This window comes from Meriones unguiculatus, chromosome 14 (assembly GCF_030254825.1).
Source record: "Meriones unguiculatus strain TT.TT164.6M chromosome 14, Bangor_MerUng_6.1, whole genome shotgun sequence".
In the NCBI taxonomy this organism is placed as follows: Eukaryota; Metazoa; Chordata; class Mammalia; order Rodentia; family Muridae; genus Meriones; species Meriones unguiculatus.
Window position 1 is genome coordinate 11,708,671 of NC_083361.1, and position 17,994 is coordinate 11,726,664.

Below are 17,994 nucleotides of genomic sequence, written 5' to 3' on the forward strand. Positions count from 1 at the left end.
CATATCAAGTTACATATCAATTGGCCTTAATTCCAATAAGACAGTGGTTGTTATTTCCACAAATTTTGTGCCACCATTGCTTCATTGTGTTCTGCAGGCTGCACACCATCATATATTGCACTGTTCGTAGCTGTAGTGGTGTTTTCTCCTCTAGTAGAGTGCAAAGTACCCTTTAATACTATAAAAACCAATTAATAGTGGTAAAGCGTATAGATACACACTATTTTGACTTTTGTATTCTCAGTGAATAATGAAGTGTTCTCCTCAGCAACAGAGCCTACAGTCAGTTTATGCAGAGCAACCAAAAAGCTTTGGCAATATCCTGGTTTCTTCGAGTGTTCTAATTGGATCTCTTTGACATATGCAATTAATTTGACAATGAAGCTTTCATGTTCTGGCTAGAGATATTTAATTGGAGTTTGGCTCCCCCATTATTTGGTGATTCTAATTACATTTTCTTTTATATTTTTATGTATATTTAGTATTTTGTATTATACTGGTTTTCTATAGAACCTCTCACATGGCCCTTAGTTTTAGATGTCCATACCTCCATTTCCTTTCTTACTCACTTCTCTGCCTCTTTCATTTCATCTGCCAGAACCAATCTCTCCTCCCATCCATCTATAACTATTCTTTCTACTTCTACTTCCTGGGATGATTTTTCTCCCTCCCAGGCCATTACTTTATATCTAACCTTGGTGGCTATATGAGTTGTATTCTGCTTATCAATATTTAACAGATAAAAAAAGCTCATATAAATGAATATATAGCATACTTGTCTTTTTGGGTCTGGTTATCTTATTCAGAATGATTTTTTTGCTAGCTCCATTAATTTACCTTGGAAATTCCACAGCATGTTTAACCTTCAAATTTTGTTTGTGGGATACATTAATTTTTCATTGTCCTGTTTCACTTGTGTCTAAACAGTAAATTTAAGATCATGTGATAATATTAACTCCTCTTATTATCGTATGAATCCTTGTACTCTGCCGAAGGTTTGGTTATGAGTCGCCGCATCTGCTTTGATACATTGCTAGGTAGAGTCTTTCAGAGGCCCTCTGTGACAGGTTTCTGTCCTGTTACTTGTTTTCTCCTACTTCCCATGTCCATCCCATTTGTCTTTCTATGTGAGGATTTATCATCTTAATCCGGGTCTCCTCTTTCTTGTTTATCTTCTTTAGGTGCACATATTTTACTATGTTTATCCTATCTTATAGGTCTATATAGGTGAGTATGTACTGTGTGTGTCTTTCTGCTCCTGGGATACTTCACGCAGGATGATCTTTTCTAGGTCCCACCATTTGCCTGTAGATTTCATGATTTTCTTGTTTTTAATTGCTGAGTAGTATTCCATTGTGTGGACCACAATTTCTGTATCCATTTCTCTGTTGATGGACATCTGGGTTGTTTCCTGGTTCTGGCTATTATGAATAAAGCTGCTACAAACATGGTTGAACAAATGCCCATGTTGTGTGCTTGAGCTTCTTTTGGATATATGCCTAGGAGTGGTATAGCTGAAACTTGAGGAAGCACTATTCCTAATTGTCTGAGAAAGCACCAGATTGATCTCCAAAGTGGTGTACAAGTTTACATTCCTACCAGCAATGGAGGAGGGTTCTCAATTCTCCACAACCTCTCCAGCATGTGTTGTCACTTGAGTTTTTAACCTTTGCCATTCTGATGGGTATAAGGTGAAATCTCAGGGTCATTTTGATTTACATCTCTCTGATGGCTAAGGACGTTGATCATCTCTTTAGGTGGAGATAATATGACCAGGAGAGGACAGGAGCTACACAAGGACAAAATATAAGAGGGCACATGGGTCCTCTATGAGACTATTTCTCCAACCAAGGACCAGGTATGGATATAACCTAGAACCCCTGCTCGGATGTAGCCCATGATAGCTCAGTAACCAAGTGAGTTTCCCCAGTAATGGGAACAGGAACTATCTCTGACATGAACTCAATGACTGGCTCTTTAACCTCCCCCCCGCCAATGGAGGAACAGTCTTGCTCAGCTACAGAGGAGAACATGGCATCCAGTCCCGAAGATACCTGATAAACTAGGGTCAGATGGAAGGGGAGGAGGACCTCCCCTAACAGTGGACTTGGAAAGGGGCAAGAAGGAGATGAGGGAGGGAGAGTGGGATTTGGAGAGAATGAGGGAGGGGCTAGAGCTGGGATACAATTTAAATAACCTGTGATTAATATTAAAAAATAAAATTTAATAAAAAACCCAATTCTTAAAAAAAAGAAGATCATGTGATCAGTGACCAATAATAAGATGTTCAAAAATCTGCCATGTGATGCACATAGTTCCCACTTGGGGAAGTATGTAAAAATATTCATAACATTTTCAATTATGAAGAAAACATTTTCCATAAATATTTACATATCTATTATTTTTTTAAATTTTTATTTTTCTTATTAGTTACATTTTGTTAACTCTGCATCCCAGCCGCATACTGCTCCCTCATTCCTTCCCCAATCCCAGCCTCCCTCATATCTTCCCTGCAGCTTTCCAAGTCCACTGATGGGGAGGACGTCCTCCCCTTTCATCTGACCCTGTTTTATCAGGTATCTTCAGGACTGGCTACAAAGTCCTCTTCTGTGGCCTAGCAGGACTGCTCCTCCTTGGGGGGTGGGGTCAAAGAGCCTGCCATTGAGTTCCTGTCAGAAACAGTCCCTGCTCCCCCCACTATGGGAAACCAATTGGCTACTGAGCTACCTCGGGCTACATCCGAGCAGAACTTCTAGGTTATATCCATACATGGTCCTTGGTTGAGTGACAGTCTCAGAAAAGACCCTTTCCCAGGATATATTTGGTCCTTGTGGAGCAACTATCCTTTTCACATCATACTAACTCCCCTTCTTTCCTATGATTCCCTGTACTCTGCTGAAGATTTGGTTATGAGTCTTCGTATCTGCCTTGAAACACTGCTAGGTAGAGTCTCTCAGATGCCTTCTGCAGTAGACTCCTATCATACATTCACTGCACATCCAATTTGTCTTTCTAAATGAGGATTGATCATCTTACCCCATGTTCTCTTTCTTGATTATCTTTTTAGGTGTATAGATTTCATTATGTTTATCATATCTTATAGGTCTATATAAGCAAGTATATACCATGTTTGTCTTTCTCCTTCTGGGATACTTCACTCAGAATGATCTTTTCTAGATCCCACCATTTGCCTGCAAATTTCATGATTTCCTCATTTTTGATTGCTGAGTAGTATTCCATTCTGTAAAAATACCACAATTTCTGTACCCATTCCTCCGTTGATGGACATCTGGGTTGTTTCCAGGTTCTGGCTATTACAAATAAAGCTGCTACAAACATGGTTGAGCAAATGTCCTTGTTGTGTATTTGAGAAAATTTTGGGCATATACCTAGCAGTGGTATAGCTGGGTCTTGAGGAAGCACTATTCCTAATTGTCTGAGAAAGCACCAGATTGACTTCCAAAGTGGTTGTACCAGTTTACATTCCCACCAGTAGTGGAGGAGGGTTCCCCATTCTCCACAACCTCTCCAGCAAGTGTTGTCACTTGAGTTTTTCATCTTGGCAATTCTGATGGGTGTAAGGTGAAATCTTAGGGTCATTTTGATTTGCATTTCCCTAATGGCTAATTAGGTTGAGTATTTCTTAAAGTGTTTCTGTGCCATTTGATATTCCTCTCTCAAGAATTCTGTTTAGCTCTGTTCCCCATTTCTTAATCAGATTACTTGGTTTGTTGCTTTTCAGCTTCTTTAGTTTTTTATATATACTGGATATTAGCCCTCTGTCAGATAAAGGGTTGGTGAAGATTCTTTCCCAATCTGTAGGCAGTCGTTTTGTTTTGATGACGGTGTCCTTTGCTTTCCAGAAGCTTTTCAGTTTCATGAGGTCTCATTTATTGATTATTGCTCTTAGAGCCTGTGCAGTTGGTGTTCTGTTCAGGAAGTAGTCTCCTGTGCCAATGAGTTCTAGGCTGTTCCCCACTTTTTCTTCTAACAGATTTAGAGTAACTGGTTTTATATTGAGGTCTTTGATCCACTTGGACTTTAGTTTTGTGCAGGGTGATAAATATTGATCTATTTTCACTTTTCTGCATGTAGACATCCAGTTGGAGCAGCACCACTTGTTGAAGATGCTGTCTTTTGTCCATTGAATGGTTTTGGCTTCTTTGTCAAAAATCATGTATTCATAGGTGTGTGGATTTATTTATGGGTCTTCTATTTGGTTCCATTGATCCTCCTTTCTGTTTTTATGCCAACAGCATGCAGTTTTTATTACTATTACTCTGTACAGCTTGAGATCAGGGATGGAGATACCTCCAGAATATCTGTTGTTGTACAGAATTGTTTTGGAGATTCTGGGTTTTTTGTTTCTCCATATGAAGCTGAGAATCTTTTTTTCAAAGTCTGTAGAGAATTGAGTTGGTATTTTTATGGGAATTGCATTGAATCTGTAGATTGCTTTTGGCAGGCCGGCCATTTTCACAATGTTATTCCTACCAATCCATGAGCACGGGAGATCTTTCCATCTTCTGGTATCTTCTTCAGATACTTGAAGTTTTTCTCAAACAGGTCTTTCACCTGCTTGGTTAGTGTCACCCCAAGGTACTTTATGTCTTTTGTGGCTATTGTGAAGGGTGTTGTTTCCCTAATTTCTTTCTCAGCCCTTTTGTCTTTGGTATACAGGAGGGTTTCTGATTTTTTTTTAGTTGATTTTGTATCCTGCCACTTTGCTGAAGGAATTTATCAGCTGAAGGAGTTCTCTGGTTGAATTTTGGGGGTCACTCATGTATACTATCATATCATCTGCGAATAGTGACACTTTGACCTCTTCCTTTCCGATTTGTGTCCCCTTGATCTCCTTTAGTTGTCTTATTGCTCTAGCTAGGACTTCAAGTACTATGTTGAAGAGATATGGAGAGAGTGGTAAGCCTTGTCTTGTCCCTGATTTCAGTGGGATTGATTTAAGTTTCTCTCCATTGACTTTGATGTTGGCTATAGGCTTACTGTGTATTGCCTTTACTATGTTTAGGTATGTGCCTTGTATCCCTGATCTCTCCAAGACTTTAAACATGAATGGGTGTTGGACTTTGTCAAATGCTTTTTCGGCATCTAAGGAGATGATCATGTGGTTTTTCTCCTTCAGTTTGTTTATGTGGTAGATTACATTGATGGATTTCCGTATGTTGAACCAACCTTGAATGCCAGAGGTGAAGCCTACTTGGTGATGGTGGATGATATCTTTGATGTGTTCTTGAATTCGGTTTGCAAGTATTTTATTGAGTATTTTTGTGTCAATGTTCATAAGAGAGAGAGGTCTGAAGTTCTCTTTTTTTGTTGGGTCTTTATGTGGTTTAGGTATCAAGGTGACTGTGGCTTCATAGAACGAGTTTGGTAATGTTCCTTCTCTTTCTATCTTGTGGAATAGTTTGAGGAGAATTGGAGTTAGCTCTTCTTTGAAGGTCTGGTAGAATTCTGCACTGAAACCATCTGACCCTGGGCTTCTTTTGGAGGGGAAGCTGTTGATGGCTGCTTCAATTTCCTTGGGGGATATAGGGCTGTTCAATCTTTCTACCTGGTCTTGACTTAATTTTGGTAGATGGAAGCTATCAAGAAAATTGTCCATTTCTTTTAGATTTTTGAACTTTGTGGCATATAGGCTTTTGTAACCTAATGATTGTTTGGACTTCCTCATTGTCTGTAATTATGTCTCCCTTTTCATTTCTGATTTTGCTGATTTGGATTGATTCTCTCTGCTTTTTAGTTAGTTTGGCTAAGGGTTTGTCTATCTTGCTGATTTTCTCAAAGAACCAGCTCTTGGTTTCATTGATTCTTTGAATAGTTTTATTTCTTTCTAATTGGTTGATTTCAGCCCTGAGTTTGATTATTTCCAGCTGTGTGCTCCTCTTGGGTGTTTCTACTTTTTTTTTTTTTTTTTAGGGCTTTCATTTGTGCCATTAAGTTGTTTGTATGAGATGTTACACATTTCTTCTTAGATGCATTTAGTCCTGTGAGTTTTCCTCTAAGCACTGCTTTCATTGTGTCCCATAAATTTGGGTATGTTGTGCTTTCATTTTTATTGAATTCTAGGAAGTCTTTAATTTCTTTCTTTATTTCATCCTTAACCCAGCTGTCATTGAGAAGTAAGTTGTTAAGTTTCCATGTGCATGTAGGCTTTTTGCTATTTCCATTGTTGTTGAGGTCCAGCTTTAGTCTATGGTGGTCTCAGAGTATACAGGGGATTATTTCAATATTCTTGTACCTGTTGAGGCTTGCTTTGTGATGAACTGTATGGATTGGGTAAGTTGTACCTTCATTTCCTTGAATTCTAGAAAGTCTTTAATTTCTGTATTTCTTTCCTGACTCTGTGGTCATTGAGTATAAAGTTGTTAATTTTTCATGGGTTTGTAGGTTTTCTATTATTTCTGTAGTTGGTGAAGTCCAGCTTTAATCAACGGTGGTTTGATGTGACACAAGGGATTTTTTCAAATTTCTTGTTTCTATTGAGGCTTGCTTTGTGCCCAACTACATGGGCAATTTTGGAAAAGGTTCCATGGGATGCTGAGAAGTAGGTATACTCTTATGTGTTTGGGTGAAAAGTTCTGTAGTCATCTATTAGGTCCATTTGATTTAGTACCTCTGTAGGTGTCACTGTTTCTCTATTTAGCTTCTGACTCAATGATCTGTCCCTTGGTGAGAGTGGGACATTGAAGTTTCCTACTATTAAGGTGTTGGGATCAATGTGTGATTTAAGCGTTAATAACATTTATTTTACTAATACAGGAGCCCTGGTGTTTGGGACATACATGTTCAGGATTGTGATGTCCTCCTGGTGGATTTTTCTTTTGATGAGAATGAAGTGTCCCTCCCCATCTCTTTTGATTAATTTTGGTTGAAAGTCTATTTTATTAGATATTAGGGTGGCTAGTACAGCATACTTCTTGGGTCTGTTTGTTTGGAAAAACCTTTTTCTAGCCCTTTATTCTGTGATAGTGTCTATCTTTGTTGCAGTGGTGTGTTTCTTGAATGCAGAATGTTGAATCCTGTTTTGGCAACATTTTGTTAGTCTGCGTCTTTTTTTTTGGAGAGTTGAGTCCATTGATTTTGATAGACATTTGATAGACACCAATGATTGTTAGTTCCTTTTATTGTGGAGTTGGTGGTATCTTCAGTGCCTGAGATTCTCTCCTCCATCTCTTATATTCTGTGGTTCCTGATCTCTTCTCTAAGTTCTCTGTTTTCATGGTTTTCTCTGTGTTTTATTTATTTACTCTAATTCTGTTTTCATGTCTTGGAAAGATTTTATTCATTTCCTCCACCTGTTTGATTGTGGAATCCTGGATGTCTGTGATGGCCTCTATTTTTTTTTTTTGGTTGTTTCCTCTAATAACTGCATAATCATAGATTTGAAATCATTTTCCTGTGTTTCAGCAGCATTAGAATATCCGTTAATTTGGGGGGATTCTGGTGAAGCCATGATGTCCTGGGTTTTGTTGATTGTATTCTTATTCTTTATGCCAGCCTATATCTGTCTGATTGTCCATATCCTTGACTTTATTCTTAGAGCCTGTACTGCAGACTGGATTCACCTGCCTCTGGAGTCTGTAGTCGTCTATAGGAAGATGGGAGATGTCCAGTGGCTCAAGAATGGGTGCTAGAGATTCAGATGCATTTGAGGAAGGGAGGGTGCTCTGCTAAGTTCACTGTCTTTGCTGTCTCACTGTTTGTGACCTTGGTATATCAGGCAGCTGGGACACAGGTTGAAAGCTCTCCAATGCTAGAGCTGCTCTGGTGCCCCACAGACTTCCTTCAGATGGCAGACAATAGGATTTTGCGTCCAGAACCTAGCCCAGCTCCACTGGGTTCACTGTCTCCATCTGGCTTACTGGCTATTTCTGACCCAGGCAGGTGAGGCAGCTGTGTAGCAGGCAGAAAGATATCTGAGCCAAGAACTGATTCAGTGCCCCACAGGCCTTTTTGAGATGGAGGACATGGGCTTTGGTCCCACACCCCACTCACCTCCTTTGGATTACAGATAGTCCATTTCTAATGTAGAAATATTGCTTTGGCTGTTATTATTTGTGCCATTATGCCATCACTTAGACATCTAGGTTTCAGATGATTATATGTATAGGAGCTGATTTCTGGATATTTTTCTTTTTGGGGGTGGGGTTTTGTTCCTTGCTTTCTTTTTCTCTCTGGATTTTTGGAGAGTGTGATGTGTGGTTTTGTTTGTTTGTTTTGTTTTTATTGCTTTGTTTTATTGGTTTACTAGTTTTACTTGCCTGCTCAGCTGGTGTATTTACAAAAGTGCCTGCTGGTATTGGAGCCTGGTATACTGAAATGAGTTGGGGGAAAGAAAGTTGGTGGAGATGGTCTTTGCGATCTGTTGAAGATAGAGTCTGAGAGGAAAGAGAGACAAAATATTCTGCTGTAGAGCTGTTAAATGAGACTGGGAAATTGGCTTTCAGAAGTAATAGGAATCCTGAAGGTCAGACTTAGCCTGCTTGTTTTCCTGGGAAGAGCAACTCTTGAGTTAGCAGCAGTACCTTCCAGAGTTAAAATGTGAAAAAGGCAACAATTGGGAAGAGGAAGATTAGAGAGGGAAAATCATTGAAATCCAGAAAAGATGAAAGCACAGAGAAACAGAAGGCTGCTATATCTGTTCTGCTGCGGAGCTGGTGATAAGAAGGGAAGATTTGGAGTAGATTAACAGAGAGGAGAAAATGTCTATGGGCACCATAGCTGGTTTTCTAGGGGGTCCTGTGTTGGAAGCTGGGATATCACAGTGGGGGGAGAAAAAGTAGAAGAGGATGGTTGGTGGGATCCATAGAAGATGTGATCAGGTAGTAAGGGAGGCTACTATAGTACTAAGATGTGACTATGTCGTAAGGAAGGCTGCTGTACTACTAAGGATGATGTTGGGGAATAATAGAGTCTGGCGGACCAGAGAAAGAAGGTCTCCAGGCAATCTACCTGGTTTTCTGGCAGGCCTGGTCTCTATTTCATTTATTTTTGTCAAGTTCACTCTTTTGCAATTTCCCATAAGTACTCAAAATATCCCAGGTATGCCCCCTCTTCAACACTTGTGAACTCCTCTCATCCTTAATTGAACCCTTAACAGTTTTTTTTTTTTAATCTTTATGTGTGACCTAATTTTTTTAAACATGGTCATCTTGATGGTCCTTGGATTTAGATGGTACCTTGGGGCACAATTAATCCATCAGTTAGTCCGCAAATGAAACAGTTAACTTATTTCTTTTAATACCTTTCCAAGAGATAGATTAGCCGGGAAAGGTAAGATAATTTTTCTCATTCTCCTTAATCCCATACTCATGTAGGACTAACCAGGGAACTAACCTTAATTTTCGAATGTTCCTTAGTGCAAAGCATGTGTTGCCTGGATGGAGGAATTTTCAGTCCTCATCTTGTAATCATTTTACCTTCATTTCCATTATAGTCTTTGACCACTAGAATAGATGATTGAAATGTACCTGTTTATGAATGGGGATTGATATGTCACTTCTTCTCAGGATTTTCCACAGTCATATTTCTTGGTTTTCATCAAAGGTCACTGTGAAGAGTGGCTTCTTTGAGTGTTACTTGATGATGTACATAAATACAAATATTTAAAAGGTTGTTTCCCAATAATTAAATTAAGATAAACGATAGCATCAAATTCCTTCAAATGTGTTATGTCAAACATACCAACATAAAATTTCATGAGTGCTCAGAGTAATAAGGATCAAATACTATTTTAATAAATATTGGTCCCCTGTACTTTAGCTATATGTGGGTCTATATACATTTTCACTATACACGGAATAGGAATACTTCAGTATGTATACTAAAGCCTACATAGTTTTCTGCTAATAAGTAAATTTTGAAACAATATGTAAATCAAAGTAGTGTAAAATATACATCATTAAAATTTAAAATATTACTAGTGTAATATTGTAGAATAAAAACATTTGTAAAGAAAAGTCTTATTCTTACGTAAATCAGTTAATGAAGCACATATCATGTACCTTAACTAAGTCAGAGATGAATCTGTCTAATTGAAACATAAATTCTTCACTAGAAAAACAAACAACAAAACACTCAAAATAAAAACAAAGGAAAAAGTTGTGATTGTGTGAAAAGCTTGTGAAAATGCTCATGAGAAAAAAATTGGTTGGAGTTCATGATTAAAAAAAAAATAATAAAATCCAAGATATCAAGGAACGGATTTTATTCTCCTGAATAAAAACTTGATAAATGTTTAGTTCCAAATATAAGACAGAGAAAATCATTTGATGAGGTCATAGATTTCAGAAATATATAAATGTTTAATAAAATAGAAATATGGAATTATAAACAGAGATTTATAAACAGAGAATTATAAACAGAGAATTAAGATATTTCTTAATTCAAGATAAAAGTTGTAAATATTTAGAAACAGTATATTAAAATTTTATTTTTGAGTACCAAGAAATATTTCAATAGTTCTCTATATATGTCAAAAATAATGGTATAGCTAAACGTAATAACATATTAATAGTAATGTATTTGAGCTTCAAAAATATAATGCTATTTATTATTTCAACATTAGAATATGAGCCAAATTGGATATCCAAGAGATTTTATGAAAATAAGTAATTATGGGTCCCAAATATAAGAACACCTTTTAGGAAATGAATTTTCAAACACTATTATCCATAATGTACAAAACGTATATACATAAGTATGCATTTTGATAAGGTAAAAATTTCACAAGAATAAATTTAGGATTGTGCAATAAAATTCTGTAATCTTATAGAAAATAGAGGCAAGAGAGTCACAAATGCAGGCAAAGCATATACAGAGGAAAAGAATTAGTATTCTTTGATTTTTTGTGACCATAGACAACGAGGGCTGTATAGATTTAAAATGAGTCACAGAGCACTTAAATGTTTGTTTCTGAAGCAACAAAGGAAGGTGCCTCAGGAAACGTTTCAATGAGCATAGGCTGAGTAACAGTTTAACGAGAAAGGGAACATCTGAGGATTGATTCACAATCACCTTTACTTCTGAACAGATATGGATCATTGTGTGAAGTGTCCAGAAAGTCACTATGCAAACTCAGAGAAGAACTACTGCCTCCAGAAATCTGTGAGTTTTTTGACCTATGAAGATCCCTTGGGGATGGCCCTAACCATAACAGCATTGTGCTTCTCTGTACTCACAGCTACAGTCCTTGTAGTCTTTGTGAAGCACAAAGACACACCAATTGTCAAAGCCAATAATCGGGCTCTCAGCTACACCTTGCTATTGACACTCATCATTTCTTTCCTCAGTTCCTTGCTCTTCATTGGCCAGCCCAACAAAGCCACCTGCATCTTGCAGCAGATAGCATTTGGAATTTTGTTCACTGTGGCTCTCTCCACGGTGTTGGCCAAAGCTATAACAGTAGTTATTGCATTCAAAGTCACTGTTCCAGCTAGAATGGTGAGGTGGTTAATAGTATCAAGGGCCCCTAATTTCATCATTCCCATTTGCACACTGATTCAACTTGTTCTGTGTGGAATATGGCTGCTTACCTTTCCACCCTTCATTGATCAAGATACTCATGCTGAGCATGGTAACATCATCATTGTGTGCAACAAGGGTTCATCAATTGCCTTCTACTGTGTCCTGGGATATCTCTGCTCTTTGGCACTTGGGAGCTACACTGTGGCTTTCTTGTCCAGGAATCTTCCTGATACATTCAATGAAGCCAAGTTCCTGTCATTCAGCATGCAGGTATTCTTCTGTGTCTGGGCCACCTTCCTTCCTGTCTACCATAGCACAAAGGGGAAGATTATGGTGGCTATGGAAGTCTTCTCTATTTTGGCTTCCAGTGCAGCACTTCTTGGCTTGATCTTTGTGCCTAAGTGCTACATTATTTTGTTAAGACCAGAGAAAAACTCCTGCCTTGAGATCAGGCAGAAAACCCATTCAAGAAAGAGTAGTCATTTATACTATAATTAAAAGTTGAAAATAATCTGCTATAATTTAAATACAATGGTGAAACCATTCTAAAGCTCTTATTCAGGTATAATACACTGTGATTATGTGGGTTCATAATTCTTCATCTAATAGAATTAAGTGCTCTTTGTAGTGAAATCTTTAGTTTTATTTCATGTTTGTGATTCGTACTACAGATTTTTTTCTTGTAACAGAGTCTCACTATGTATCCTTTTTGGCCTGCTGAGCCATATGTATAACAGTGTGGCATAAACTCATAGACATCTCCCTTTCTTTGCCTAAAAAGTGGTGGTGCTGAAGATGTGTCATCTTGTCCAGCCACCTTGTCTTAATTTTGTATTTCTTTGGTAAGTATCACATGACTTGTTTTTGGACTTTAAGAGATTCTATTATATTCTACTGTATACATTGAACATTATCAGAGAAGATTGACTTTCAAACATCGGTTTAACAGGTTCTTGTTTTCAGGAAAAATTATACTGTTTAGAATGATAGTAGAAGCTTTTTTTATTTTCATATCTCATTATTTTGTTACATGAGGGAAAATGAAGCTTCTTACTGTGGAGAACTATGGATGATACATGACCAGGAACTAGTAGTTGTTTAGAAACATAAGCTGAGGAAGAGGATGTGAATGACTAATCAAGTGGTTCATAGGGTGTCTAGCCCTGCTATTGGAAATAAACAATCACTTCTGCTGAGGGCAGACTGGTTTGTTTTTGCCTTCTTTCTTTCTACATTCCCTCAGAAATATAACAGGCTCCATGAAGTTAGAAACATGACATTTGCACGCTATACAACATATACAACATTAATGACTAAAACTAATTGTTCTGCCATGCTTCTACATGCTTTCCTGACTTGGGAACTCGGAGGCACATGGGTGGCCTGAATGCTCTACTACCTGAGAGATAGTTTCAGGTCTCTAGAACTAACAGGGACACAGTGTGCTAGGAGCAATGAATTCTAAACTTAAAATCCTATGGTACATCCTTCTCAAGTCAGATAGACTAGGCCAACTCTGTAATTCTGCAGAGCACTCTTACCATATTTTGTTTTGTTTTAATTTTAACAAAAGCAAGTCAAACTTCAAAGCAGAAAGCAAATCAATCTCTGCCTAACCAACAAAAAAATTCCAGAGACATTCCTATGGACAAAATTTTAGAAGTCCAACCAAGACTGTAAAATAATGACCAAAATCTTTGCTAGGTTTATTATGGCAATGATAGAAGTACAATTCATCCAAATTTCAGTGCCAAATAGTTAATATTTCATCATGTAAGGACTTAGCATTAATACTTAAAATGTCATGTTTCCATCTTTTACATAAGGAACTATATGATCAGCAGTAGCAGATAAACTACATAGAGACAACATAGCAATGAATAGCATTCCGGAGTCAAACCCTTACCCTAAGATTTTTACCAACTATTTCCCTCAGTCGCTAGTTTCTTCTTCCGAATCATTGTAGGTAGAGAGCCTCTGTTTTTTTATAGCTGCCTGATTCCATTATTACATTCACTTTTTTCCTCGGGTGTAACCTCAACACTGTGGTATTATCTCTGTTTATCTTCCATGTGTCAAATTGGTCTTTCAGGTATCCACCCTGGTTTTCAGGGCTGTGAGGAAAAATGCAGTCTCAGCTCCAGTGAACTATTGAGTCTGGGCAGTTACAATGAGATGATATAATATTTCTTCAAAGGATCATTATTTTGAGTGTTTTGGAGGGGATAAGAAATGATCAGCAGGAGTAGACTATCCTTGCCCGTTTTTTTAAAAAATTAAAGTTTTAAAAAAATAAATTATTATGAAGAGCAGTTATACTACTCTTCTTCTTTATTTTTATATAATTTTAAGTTGTTCATTACCTATTTACACAAAAGATTGAATGTTAGAGGTTGATCTGGTGTGTGTTACTGGCCTTAAGTTCTGGTTACATCCATCTTTGTTTTGTAATCCTGCCTAAGATATATCTGATTGGTTGATTAAACAGCCTATACCTGGGCAGGGCAGATGGAGTGGGCATTGCTAAGGTTCCTGTGCTTTTGGGGACTCAAGAGAGGATCATAACAGATAGGTAGGAGAGAGGAGAAAGGAGGATGCCATGATAGGTTAATGTTGAGAAAAAAACAAGTGCCTTGAGAGAAAGGACTCCAATAAATGGTGTAAAAAGATCCAGATGAAAAATAAGCAAGTTCCATGGGATTATGGATGAAAGGTAGTCCAGTTGAAGAGGATTAAGGTGGATAGAATTGGATGGAGGCTGGGAGATAGATGATGAGGCTATTGAAACAGTGTAAGTGAAATAGCTGCCCGGCCCAAGGTAAATAAGGCAATTATAAATCTAACAGGTGTCTCTGTGTCTTTCTATTTATGAAAGTGGGTTAAATAATAATGATGTGATAATTTTAGAGCTAATAATAAACATTATATAGCCCAACAGCTTTTTAAAAACACAACAGTTGATGTTGAATGTTATATGGAATGCCTGTGATGTGGGTTACAGCATATTGTTGGCAAAATTCCTGGAGATGTTTGGTAGTATATGGGGGAACATTGTCAATTTTTAATATTTTACTGGGAACTAAAATAGTAAAGACTCTAAGTCAAAAGCTGATCACTTCCTTAACTGTTTCATTTTGTATGAGAATAGGAAAAATGAGTGAAGAATAAATAGGTACAATCCCATAGATATTTCAACTTCCCCAACTTGAGGACATGAGTAACATCCATGTGCCAAATATGATTTGGCGGCAATCCTTCAGGAGTTGCAGCATAAGAGAGTTCAGGCCCCATACTAACTTTTACACATGAAAGGTATTGTTTTAACTATAAAGGGAGCCTGCTCTTCAGTTAACGAACATGTTATTTCAATATTGAAACCTTTTGATGAAAGTGTTCATGAGTCTGTGCCTCCTTTAGGTTGATAGTACAAATAAACAAACAAAAAGAGCCAGTAAGTAAAAAAGAGAATCTTACTTCACAATTCCTTCAGACAAAAGTTTTGGAAGATTAGAATCTGAATTTATATGGCCAAAATAAAGTGTATTTACCTGTGTGTACAGTTTCTGTTGACTCAATTGTAATAAATTACGAATAGAGACTCCTGATGAAGTAATCTACATTGATTCTAAAGGCTGCACTGCCAGCCCTGAGTATTATGCAACAGAATAAAGTTTAGGGGGTTGATGCTAACATAAGGCACAATTTTAAGACAACATAATTCACATAATTCATCTGTAATTCTATTTGTTGTACAGAAACAGTTTGGTGAGTAAAAATCAGTGACACACCCTAGAAACCAGGGCTGCCTTACAACCTTTGGTCACATCTGCAAATACTACTTGTACAGAAGGTATCTGCTGAAACCTGACAGTTTTAGGAAATAAATGCATTGTCTTTTTTTTTTTTTTTTCTTGCTGGATGACTGCCAGTAAAGTACTCTTTGCCCTGAGAACGCTGCAGCTGAAAACATATGAAGGCCCAGTGTCAGTACAGGGTGACATAATCATTAATATCTCTTTCTTTCAAAAAGGAAGAGGGCAGTTTGGCATGGAGAATTATCATTTTCACATGCCAGCTGCTTGGCAATAAGCACTGCTGCCTTGCCATCAACCATCAGGTGAGCGACAGCCTGAAAAAAAAAAGATGAAAAACAGAATCTTGTTATGGTTCATCAAGCCCCTGTATAGTTTTCAAAAGTTCCTCTTTTCTTTTTCTTTTTTCCTTTCTTCCTTTCTTCCTTTCTTCCTTCCTTCCTTCCTTTTTCTTTCTTTCTTTCTTTCTTTCTTTCTTTCTTTCTTTCTCTTTCCTTCTTTCTTTCTTTTCCTTCTTTCTCTCTTCTTTCCTTCTTCCTCTTTCTTCTTTCTTTCTTTCTTTTTTCTCTTCTTTCATTCTTTCTCTTTCTTCTTTCTTTCTCATTTTTCCTTCTTTCTCTTTCTTCTTTCTTTCTCTTTTTTCTTTCTTTCCTTCTTTCTCTTTCTTTCTTCTTTCTTTCTCTCCTTCCTTCCTTCCTTCCTTCCTTCCTTTCTTCTTTCTTCTTTCTTTCATAATCTGGTAATTTAGACCATGTTTGCAGTGCTGAATCATTCATGATATTCTTGTGCTTTCTTTAGGTTGTTAGTTCCTAGGAAAGAAGCAGTGCTAAAGGGCAATTATCATTCGCATTTCCCTCAGACAAAAGTCCTGGAAGATTAGAATGTGATCTTATATAGCCAAAATAAACCAGATTTCCTTGTGTCTGCAATTCCTATTGAATAAATTGTAATAAATTATGAATAGGATTCCTGATGACGTAATCCACACCGATTCTAGATGATCCACCAATAGCATTGCATATTGTGCATCAGAATATAAGATTCAAGGTTGAGGGTAACATTTTAAGGCAATATAAAACATGCAATTCCATTTGTTGTATAGAAGCACCTGGGTGAGTAAAAATCAGTGAAGCATCTTTGGAACCATCTTTGGTGATATTTACAAATAATACTTGTACAGAGGGTATTTGCTAAGCATGCAGCTTTCAGGAAATAATTCCACTGTCATTCTTATTTTGTTTTTCTTGTTCGATGGCTGCCAATAATTGAGGCACTCTTTGCTCCCAGAGGGCTACACTAAAAGATATATTAGCCTTGAGTTACACAGAGGTCCAATATCAGTACAGTTGTAATATAATCACCAAATTTTCATTTCTTTGAAAAGAGACACATGGCAGTCTGGAAAGCAGCAGTAGAATTCTCATATGCCAGTTGCTTGGCAATAGTCACTGCTGCCTCTCTACCGACCACCATGAGAATTATGGCCTGAAAAAGATGAGAAAGAGAACCTTGATACAACTCATCAGGCCCTTCTGTAATTTTGAATAATTCATTGGCCTTTCTTGGAGAATCTAGTAACTTTCACCATGTTTGTAGTGCCAAAGCATTTATTTGTTCATAAGTGACAGGAGAACACATAATGTGTCATTGAGCATCGCAATACATGCCTTCTCTTGCTAATATCTCAAAAGTTATTTTTACATTAATTTGTCGATTTCTGTGAGCTTAGTCTTGACATTTTTCTGAATAATCAGTCATACACAGTAAATATTCATCAACAATAAGACACACTGTTGCTCAGGGACAGAAATAAAGGCATTATAAAGGTTGCAGTCTACCTATACTGAGCATAGGCTGACTTAAGATCCTTATAAGAGTCTTAAATGAGGTTAGTATGTAAATTTCACTTGCTGGCCCAGTTTAATAGGTTGAGCATTTCACCAACCTGGAAAATTGAAAAGCCCTCCATGTCTTCTCCCATCTTTTGGATTCCATACTCAGCCTCTTGCATATAAAACCTGTAGTATGACTGAAAACTTGATTTTTAAATATGGAATCATATAAATATATGATGCATATATATACTAGCCCATGTATATGAATTTGAATATATATGTAGTATATCACTGAGCATCTCTATTCATATCTTCTTCTAACATCTCAAAAGTTATCGTGGCATTAATTTACTGATTTCTGTAAGCTTAGTCTTGACATCTTTCTGAAAAAATCAGGAGTACACAGTAAACATTCACCCCACTAAAACAAGCTGTTGTTTATATAGTATTATATATATAGATAGATATTCAAATTCTCTTTTTTGTATTTTCTTTTTTGTGTTTTCTTTTTCTTCACAATTTATTCATTACATATCCAGAATGATGCTCCCTCCCTCAATTCCCCCAATCCCACGCTCCCTCCCTCTTCCTCTCATTACCTTCACCTAGTCAGATGAAAGGGGCATTCTCCACCATTGCCATCTGCCCATAGCTTGTTAAGTCTCATCAGGACTGTTTGGATCCTCTTCCTCCATGGCCTGGCAAGGCTACATCATCAGGGGCAAGTGACCAGAGAGCAGTAAACTGATTTCATGATAGAGGCAGCCCCAGGTCCTCTCACATGGAGACTGAGCTGCCAGTGGGCCACATCTGAGAAGGGGACTAGGTCCTCCCCATATATGGTCCTCCATTGGTGCATCAGT

The 17,994-nt window shown here is 37.5% G+C and overlaps 2 protein-coding genes across 2 annotated transcripts in view; both read left to right on the forward strand.

Moving 5' to 3' along the window:
* LOC110566236 (vomeronasal type-2 receptor 116-like) overlaps positions 1–12,277 on the forward strand; it is a 34,543-nt gene extending 22,266 nt beyond the window's left edge. Inside the window, exons 6-7 of the mRNA XM_021664054.1 lie at positions 11,051–11,959; positions 12,240–12,277. Of these exons, the coding sequence (XP_021519729.1) occupies positions 11,051–11,959; positions 12,240–12,277 (947 nt within the window). The remainder of the gene's footprint in view (positions 1–11,050; positions 11,960–12,239) is intronic.
* LOC110561262 (vomeronasal type-2 receptor 116) overlaps positions 1–17,994 on the forward strand; it is a 186,301-nt gene that overhangs the window by 41,074 nt on the left and 127,233 nt on the right. The window lies entirely within an intron of this gene.